This window comes from Centruroides vittatus, unplaced genomic scaffold (assembly GCF_030686945.1).
Source record: "Centruroides vittatus isolate TY-2023 unplaced genomic scaffold, ASM3068694v2 contig_1824, whole genome shotgun sequence".
Taxonomy (NCBI): domain Eukaryota; kingdom Metazoa; phylum Arthropoda; class Arachnida; order Scorpiones; family Buthidae; genus Centruroides; species Centruroides vittatus.
Window position 1 is genome coordinate 2,062,038 of NW_027121123.1, and position 10,587 is coordinate 2,072,624.

General features: G+C 25.8%; 1 protein-coding gene across 1 annotated transcript in view; it reads left to right on the forward strand.

The window, feature by feature from the left end:
• LOC136969887 (DIS3-like exonuclease 1) overlaps positions 1–6,725 on the forward strand; it is a 32,721-nt gene extending 25,996 nt beyond the window's left edge. The window contains exons 15-22 of the mRNA XM_067264195.1: positions 1,820–1,982; positions 4,071–4,166; positions 4,252–4,404; positions 4,487–4,630; positions 4,729–4,830; positions 4,918–5,226; positions 5,300–5,416; positions 5,493–6,725. Coding sequence (XP_067120296.1) covers positions 1,820–1,982; positions 4,071–4,166; positions 4,252–4,404; positions 4,487–4,630; positions 4,729–4,830; positions 4,918–5,226; positions 5,300–5,416; positions 5,493–5,615 — 1,207 coding nt within the window. The 3' untranslated portion in view covers positions 5,616–6,725. The remainder of the gene's footprint in view (positions 1–1,819; positions 1,983–4,070; positions 4,167–4,251; positions 4,405–4,486; positions 4,631–4,728; positions 4,831–4,917; positions 5,227–5,299; positions 5,417–5,492) is intronic.
• The last annotated feature ends 3,862 nt before the right edge of the window (positions 6,726–10,587 follow it).

Consider the following 10,587-nt stretch of genomic DNA (forward strand, 5'->3'; position numbering starts at 1 on the left):
TTTATTTCCCCCTTCATTTAATAATTTGTATTTCTGTTAGACCTTCTGTGACCAAATTTAATTCATTTACTATTAAAAAGAAAATAAAGAAATAAACAAGCAGTTAAATTAAATGAAAGAATTTTAATTAACTTTTTACCAGCTTGTGTTCTGAAAGAGAAAAAAAGTGAAAATTTGTATTAAAAATATTTACAAAATGAAATCTTTTAATGATGAATATGAATATTGGCTGTACTTTCCACATTTTGACTTAAATTGTCTTAAATTCTGTATAATGCATAATAGAGGGTGTCTAAAAAATTACTGGGAAAAGTTAAAGTTTTAATACAGCAAATGCTGGAATTGTGTCCAGAGGCTGAGCACATATTTTCATATGATGCTAAATATTATCTGTTCATGTTGTAACATGTTCTGGAGAGTGGCAAGAGTGATATGTTTAATGTGTTGGGTAATTGCCAACTTCAGCTCATCCAGAGTGTGTAGATTGTTCTTATATACCCCATTTCTTCACCCCAGAGAGAAAAATCTGGGGAGTGAGGTTTCAGGTATCATATGCAATACTGTATGTATAACTTTAGTGTCATTACAAATTTCTCACTGCATGGCAACTTTTTGGACACCCTATATGTATATTTTAGAAGTATATTAGTTTTTTATTTAGTAATGAGAAAATTCAATATACTGTATAATAAAAACAAAATATAAAATTGAAACATAAAATAAAACTTTGTGAAGTTTTAATAAATGTAGTACATGTAGATGGTAAAAATAAAGGTGATTGACCTGATAATTATATCTATATTTCCTTTTATATTTATTAATAATAAATTGCTTATATATTGATATTTTTTAAATGCAGAAAAAGGCTGTTATGATTTTTATTAATGTGGAAAGTTGGAATTGATATAATTAAAATATTTGTAATATACTGATAAACAGTATAAATATAAATTGGTATTAAATTGGTATGAACTTGGTATTAGCATTAGTTGTTTCATATATGCATATTATGAGGTTTGCCTATTGATGTTCATAAACACGGTCAAGCCTAGGCAGTTGGCCTAAGCAAATCCCAACATAAACTGACATGCCTTTGTGAAAGGTCAATGTTGAATGAGTTCCAATGGAGAGTACCACACAATTAAATCTCTAAACATATTTATTTAGTATAGTTAGGAAATACATTAATTTCTCAATCACATAAGAGAGCATTTACATAATATCTGGTTTAGCAAATGTTATGAGTCTTTCTGTCCAACAGCAAAGTGATAATTAGATAGAAGGTTTCCAGATGACAACTAAGGACCCATTTCAGCAGCTAGCAGGTGATAGACAGTAGATAATTGGTTGAAGTCCTGTACATCTTGGATCCACCCTGTTCTTCTTGGTCCTACTTGTATGCTGCACTGTCACTCTCTATTTTCTCCTTTTACAGGGAACTCTTGTTCAGGGGTTACATTCTGAAATATCCCATATTTGAGAAGAGGTTTCTTCTACCATTAGCAACTCAATTCTTGATTCTTGTTAATTGTATGTGTCATTGGTGTGGATCATTAAAATGTTGATGAGTTAACTTGCACAGAAGTATTGCTCTATCTTGTGATGGTTATTCCTGGTAGAGTTCCTCTATGACTATTAAATTCTAATATGTATTGAGTTAAAAAGCATTGAATATACAGTAAAACAGAATTTTTATTGCAGATTTAAAATTTTATATTTAACCATGAAATTTTAAAAAACTTTGAATATAGCATATTAAATACTGTTAAGCTTTCTGCAATTTGGATTATTTTTAATATTATTTTCATTTGATTTTTAGATATGAAGAAATAAGGTCTATTCTGTTGATATTAACTCATATAACAAAAATATTAAAGAAAAAAAGGTTATTAAATGGTGCTCTGGAGTTAGACAATTTAGAAGTTCAATTTGAATTTCAAAATACTGATTCAAATTCTATAGAAAAATTAACCACAAAAACAGTAAGTGAGTTTTTTTTCATTAATATTAATTTATTTTTAGCAGAAATAAATGAAATTTTTCTTATTTCATATCCTATATTTAGAAGCTGTTTTGCTAAACGGTGATTTACAATAATATGAAAAATGAATGAAAATACAATAATACACATTAACAGTGGCCAAAAACAGCTTGCAGCTATAAGAAAGCACTGGTGCTACTCATACAAGACATTTCACTTTTCAATGATTTTAAGTATAAATATTAAATAATAATGCATTTTTGCATGATAATATGCATGTTAGAATGTAATAGAACTCTTAAATCAAATCACAACTACGGGCAGTAAATAAGCTTAATATGACTGACATAGTATTATCATCACATATATTTTACAGTGCTACATTATTTTGCCACATTATCTATTTCATTTTTTTCATTTGTTTTAATTTATATTTCAATACTAGAGCTTTGCTTGTAATTATCTTCAGAAACCCAACTCAGCATTTGTGTTACTTTATGATGCTTTCTGCATCTGTGTTGCAATTTATAATCATACACAATGTGATTGAAAAGTTATGCAACTGGTTTTCAAATGTCTATATTATCATATACAATGTAGCCATCAGATATTTTTCTCTACAGGTTCAGCACTTGTGGTTTGTGACTCGTTGTGTGTTGACTTCAAGAAGCAGAGTCTGAGTGGGTTGTAGTAGATAATGGGTTAGTATTGCAAGCTATTTGTTTTTTCTCCAGATCTACTGTGTATTCACTGTTGAATAGTACATGATTTTGTTGGCAGCAACAGAATGGAGCAGTTCTTCGGTGATTTTGTCTAACCAATTTTCAACCCCAAGATTACCAGATCTTATGCCACTGGATTTTTTCCCATAGGGTTATCTTAAAAGTGTGGTATACAGTATACAGCAGTAACCACTGCACAGTTGATGAGCTTAAAGTTAGCAATGCTACAATTCAAAATGTATCAGTGCCAACTCTGCATAAAATGGCTGCTAATCTTATAAAAAAAAGTACAAACATGTATCCAGGAAGGCGATGGTTACAGCATGCATTTTGAATGCATGCTGTAACCAACATCTAAAATGAACATTGTGATTTAACATCCTGAAAACATTGTGATTTAACATAATGGCATTATGTATAAACAACAATGTGATTTCTGTACTATCATATAAACTGACATAAATGGAAAAAGCTGAATATAGTGTATGAATTTATGGAATATTGAAGTACTGTACATATTTCATAAATTTATATAACCTAAAGTTCCTCTTCTTAATCATATTATTATGTTCTGATTAAGAATTTAAAGCAGTTATTGTTATTTTAAATAAGAAATTTAGCCATGCTAAAATCATTTTGAATATAGAAGGTAGAAAGACAAGTAAAAATGATTAATCTTTATTAAAAAAAATATTAAAAATTGAATTAGAAATTGTAATATAAATATTGTAATGATTTACTTGACTAGAACATTTATGGACACATATCTCAGTAAGCATTCTGTACTATCAAGTAGAATTTATATGATCATAAATCTAATCTCCAGCAAATGTGACATTTAATATCTACATATATTTTGTTCAAAATGGTGTTGCAGATTTACATATTTAATATGACATATTCAATGAGAAATGACTTGTATAAGATTGACAAAAAAAAAATTATTTTTAATTTCAAAAGTTAAGAATCAATTGGTTAGCTAAAGCATAAAGCAAACTTTCAAATTCATAAAAGCTAGGAAAAATCTTTTTTATTTAATGAATGGTTAACACTTTTATGATGTTTGTCATTTCATTATAAGACCTTTGTAATTTAATGAATGCCCAAAAGTCGGAGTAAGTTTTGAGACTATTTAAAAAATGAAATGTAATTTAGATGGATTTGTATCTATGTAATATAGGCTCTGTATGCTCAGATGAAATAATTGGTTTAAAACACTGCAATTTGATTGGTCATTAAACTACAAAAGTCTGATGATGGAATGATGAACATTTTGAAAATGTTAACTATTCATTTAATAAAAATGAATTAATATATTTTTATTTTATTGAATTTTGAAGTATATTTATGATTAATGACTATTTTAGCATCTACAAATTCATGAAGTAATTGCAGAATGTATGATTTTTGCTAATCATTGGGTTGCAAACAAACTTATGGATACATATCCCTCACAAACTCTGGTATGTTTAATATTTTAAAATATAATTTTATATTTCCAAGTATATTTTCTTCTTCTACTAAAATAATTTATTTGTGTTTAATTAGTTGCGGCACCATCCTCCTCCTCTAAAGCATAAATTAAAACAATTAGAACTCTGTGCCTCTTATAAAGGATTTACAGTTGATGCAACTACAAATAAAACTTTTGCTGATTCCTTAAAACAAGCAGTTGATGAAAAGGATAAATCTTTCAACTTAGTAAGACATTTTCTAAGTATTTTTTTTAATATAAGATTTTAAATTTAAAATTAAAAGTTTTTTTTTTTTTTTTTTAATTTAGATAATGAATATGTTGGCAACTCGAGCTATGTGCAAAGCACAGTACATTTCCACAGGGTCTGCAGAAGATTATTTTCATTATGGGCTTGGTTTGGATAGATACACTCACTTTACATCACCAATTCGTAGATACGCTGATGTCATTGTACATTTTCTATTATTTTCTTTACATTATGTTATATATATATATATATATATATATATAATATAATCTTTTAAATAAAAATTATAATTTACTTTTAGGTTCATAGGTTATTACTAAGTTTAATTGATAAATCATCAGATTACATACCTACTAATACATATTTAAATTCACTCTGTGAACACATAAATGAAAAGCATAGAGTAAGTACATTTTTGTAAAAATTCTTTTCAGATAAACTGACTTGTTTTATGCATGATTATAATGTTTATATTGTTAAATAATTTTAGGCAGCTCAATTTATTGGAAGAGAATCTGTAAAACTATTTCAAACATTATATTTTAAAGACAAAAAACCAGATGATCCCGAATGCATTGTCGATGCTGTGGTATATTCAATTCGAAGTAATGGAATTTTAATATTCATACCAAAATATGGAATTAAAGGGCTTTGTCAATTAAGAAAGGATGACACCGTTGCTGTGATAACCAATAACGGTCTTGAATGGCTTCCTGGGTTGACTGACTCAACGGAAACTAAGTTTGAAGTTCTTTCAGATGATTATTATTGGTCATATAAACTCTTTGAACATATTACAGTAGGCAAAATTCAAAATAATCTATTTTTAATATTTTTTTAGAGAAATTAAAAATTTTTTGTTGTTATTTTAGGTGTGTATAAAAGTTCAAGAATCAAAGAGTCACGCTTCAAAATTCACATTTGATCTCCTATGCAACATGCCATTAGTCACTTCAAAGAATGAAGTTGATTGTAAAATGGACTCAGAGGTTATTATATATCTTTAAAATTATTTACATAAATAGTATTAGTTTTTTATTAATTTGTAATTGGCTTAACTTCCAGGAAGAAGTAGATTTAATGGAAGATGAAGTCAAAGAAGAAACAAATACATTAGATGAAAATCACAGTATTGTATCATCACTGTATGAAATGTTTGAACTGCTTCGTTTTCAATCATTGCTATAGTAAACATATTTTCATACAAAACTTTATCATGTGAAATGGAATGTTTTTAAAGTATTTTTATTCAAAATAACTGGAAGCAATACACAGGATGTTCTGAAAACATTTACATTGGAAAGTATAAGAATAAAGCTCAAATATATTTATATCCATTTAAAAATATATTTTAAATGCTTGTAATAACTTAAATATTTTTATGAATTTTATGATTAAAGAAAAATGTCTTTTGCTATAATTTAATTACTCATCATTATCATTACAACAACTTATATGTTATGTTTATGATATTTGATTATAATTTTTATATTATTCTGATGCACATATTTCAGAAATATCCTGTATATAATCATTACATCATTTACTCATAATGTTTTCAGACATGAAAAATATTTTCTTTTAATATCAACTAACAACAAACAGTTATAACATTTTAAAATAATTTGATTTTCAATAAAAAAAAGGCAGCTTTTTCTAATAAACTTAGTCTATTGTTTTAGAAATTGGCTTTTAATTATTTAATGACCTCACTCCTTTAACTTTAACTCCATCTTCAGAATATATTAAATTAGCTATAAAAATATATTTTGAAATTGTAATACCTGTAAACATTTGAAAATTGAGGTTCTAAATTCAAATTTTCATCTAATCTGAATGACTAAATTAAAAAGAGAAGTTTAATGCTGATGAATTGGAATTTAAAAGTTTTCTGCTATTTAAACAGTTCTATCATATGCAGATTCTTTTATAAACAAGATCACCAAGAGACATACTGGGTCATGGTTCAGCATCTCTTTGGCCCTTACTATACTTTTAGATAATAGAAATCAGGTTTATATTATCTAAAAGTTAAGTAAAATTCAAAAAATCTGCAGATACAGGTATTATTTTTATGGGTTCTTTGGGCCCATGTAATTTTTACTCACTGCCTCTTTTTCTTAGAGGCTCTGCTTGTAATGAATCTTATATAGTCTAAAGATGGAACTAGAACTGAGAAAACAGTAAATGAAATTTAAAAGTTCTAAAAATTACTTCTACTAATTTATTATGGAAGAGTAATCAGAAGAATACAAACTAGACTTTTTATTATAGTTAGAATTCATGTTAAATATGATTTCAAAGGAAATTGAGTTTTTCCTGTATTTTTATATAAATGTGACTTTTTTTTTTAATGTTTAAAACTTTGTTTATAGAACATTGATGAATATTCATTGTAAATAACATGTTTTATGTGTTTTTATTGTAAATAAATTTTATTATTGTATAAGGTTAATAAATTATTTATGATAACAATTCAGTTTTGAATGTTTGAATTTAGATCAAAATAAAAAAAATAACTATTTTTGGTGTTATAATAAAAATATTTCCATTTATATATACATATAAATGGAAATATTTTATTGATTGGAATGCATGTTATACGGAATATTAAATTAATCACTTCAGTAACCTTAGTTTTATTCCAGTATTATCTTAAAAATGACGAATGTTTTCAAATGGCTTGACTCCTGCTTCAGGCCAGTTATATTAAACTATATATATATGTATATAATTATTATTTTTACTTTTAAACTTTCACTGCCTTGTCATTATCTCTTACTCATTAGTAGTAAGAGGGCCTGTTTTCACACCCACAATGGACAGCTGTGTGGTAAGGCATAATGCTCTGACATATCCAGGACAGAACCCCATAAAAAATTTCTGGGCACTTTTTAACTGGTTTTGATCCCAGGTCTCCCAGAGCAGTGAGTTTATGCCTTAATCACATTAGCCCCATTTCTGTATTTAAAAATAGCAGAAATAAATTTAACCAAATTGCTATTAATAATTTAAATTGGGCTTTCAAACCAATCTGGTTGCCAACAACTTCCAAGGAGTCATCAGATTGGAAGTCAATAAATTAGTAGGATTAGGGATTAATATTAGTAAAAATGTATTTTTTTAATGTATTAATATAATAAAAAAATAATAATTAATTACTTAATCTTTAAATTTTATCAAAGAAAAACACACACACATTTGATTTTTCATTTGTTCTGTTTTAATTTATTCTTACTTTTCATCACTATAAAGGTATCAGCAAATTCAGTTTCATTTTGGAATTGAGTCAACAAACAAAAAATATTGGAAACTCCTTAATTTAAATAAAAGACATATGAAGTAATTTTAATGTAATATCTTAAAAATATAAATCTTAGTAATATAAAACACTGGTTACAGGATAACAATCTTACTTTCAGTTCATCAGTTCAAATAATTATATATTTTTAATTACAGAATCTGCATCAGCTAGTCTTCATTCCATTATGTATAAATCTGATTGAATCAATTATTAGTCATTATCTATTTAGGTACATACTCTATTGATTTTTGTACATCTGTAATCATTAGACTAACTCCAGATTTTCTGTAAAAAAAAACCTATTCAAACAACTTATTTGTTGTAAAAATAATAAAATTTTATTACATAATGTGAACAAAATGCACATCTTTTTCATACCAAAAACTTAATCCCAAATTATAATCTCTGATCATTTGTAGCAATAAAAATATGAATATATCCACTGAATTAGGAAATTAATTGTTCTTATAAGTCTCACTCTTTTAAATTTTGGAAATTACTCTAAATTAACTTAAAACTTAGATTTAGTGAGTTAGATTATATTATTTATATTCTCAATTAGTGTAAGAAATATAGAAATGTATGTATCTATATTTAGAAAATGAGCAGTTGAATCATAAAATACCCAGTTTAGATCAAAATTCCTATAAGAAAAAGTTAATTTTATTGAAATTATCATATTATATATATAATGTCAATAAATTAATAAAAGAAATTTAATAATAAATGAATAAATTTTAACTTAATAAATTGACTTTTTCTACAAGAAATAAATGCTTTATACATTAATTTCCTATAAGAAAAAGTCAATTTATTGTTTTAATTAATCAATTTAATTATGAAAATTGTTTTATTCGCTCATAAAACAAACTTTTTAGCATGTTTTTTTAAAAATGTAAATAAAAAACAATAATTTATTAACATTATTATTATTTTTTTTTATTGAAATAATGCTAAATAAATAAATGTATGTTTTTGGAGAGGTTATCCATCTATTTCAAGCTAAAATATATATAGTATAATTGGATGTAGATATATCTTAACAATGATATTCCCACTAAAATAATCAACAATATCTCCCCGTTATGGGGAATCACTGACGCAAACGACAATCTTACAAAATAGAACGAGAATTGACTAATAGGATTAAATGTACAGAATGAGGAGGGACATTCTAAAAAGTCGCGCACCGCTTAACTTGTTCGGCTTTAATTTTAGCAATTTCTACATCAATACAAGGCATTTGATTAAGTTTATTATGAATATACACAGAATTTGTTATATATAATTTTATTTTTTATTTATACTCTTAAAAAATTTCTTCATGAACCAATTAAAACAATTTTCATAATTATATTTTATAGAATTTTTCTTTAAAATAATATACAAAATATGTATAAAATTATTTAAATTTTAGGAAAAAAATAATTATAATTATAATTGTCGTTTAAAATGCGACAGTTGCAAGATTAATTTTAGAAAAAAATAATAATCTCATAAATGACGTCATCAACTTTTATAAACAATTGGCATTGTTAATTTCGAAATTCGGCGAGAGATAGCGCCACTTTACTGTCAAATATCAAAAGATGGCGCCGTCGAAAGCATCCATTATTCATTTACTCTTCCCTTCTCATTCTCTTTATTCTTAATTTTATTCTAATTAAATTTAAATAATTTGCAAATGATAACTGTTAACAAATCCGCCAGGCTTTTTTTTTAACAACAAAATTTGCTGTTAAATCACGTCACACCTACATAAATGTAACTATTGTATAACGTAAAAAGTGTATGTTTGCTAAAGAAAAATACATTTAAAATATATTTTTAAAATTACGATAGAAAATTTTTAGTAAAGTTGAAGCCGGATAATAATAGAATAACAACTGTTAAAATTGCGGCCCCGTTAACTAACGTCATACATCAATAACTCAGTATGAATAAAAGTTTTATAGGATCTCGTGAACTGAGTAACAATATCGTCGTTTCTCTGATCACGAGATCCATAAAACTTTCATTTATACCCGACTATTGACAAAAGGCCTCGCAATTTTAACGGTCGTTAAAACTTTAAATGCACTACGAGAAATCTGATTGGTTGAAATTCAATTATTTTTCCGTCTTGAATTATTATTAAATTTAATTTAATCGATTATTTATTTGTTTGTTTAAAAAAATCTATTAATAGTAAATTTATATATACTTTTACCAATACGTTAACTTTTAATTGAATTTGTTTTTAATCGATTACTTGTCGGCCATTTTGAAAATTTGAATCTTGAAATAAGAGTTTTTGTTTATAAACCATTTTTTTGTTTTTTACTATAAAAATTAATTTTTTTTATTATTTAATTACAGTTTTTACTTTAAAAAGTTACTAGAAATATGTCTAAAATCTGTAACAGCCTGTACAATTCTTTAATTCTGACCTTAAATAAAGTTTCATATCACAAAAATTAATTAGTTAATTTATTTTAAAATGTATTTACAAGTTTTATTGTAGCTTAACAAGCACTAAACTGGAATTTTATAAAGTAATATAAAGATTTAATTAATTACATCTGACATGAATGTTGGATTATTTCATTTTAAATATATTAAAGTGTTGGCATATCTTTACAAAATATCTAAACCAACATTATTTAATGTAAAAGGAATCGTTAAATCGAGGAAATGAGCTACAAAAATCAACATTTTATTTGTAAATAATACCGTTAATTGAAAATGCCAGCTCTAAAATATTTTACAACATTGTATTTCTTCCATTTTAAATATATATAAATTAAAGATATGCGACTCTTTAGACTTTTATATAAGCATTTAAACTTTGTATATGCTTCTTGTTTATGTTCATAG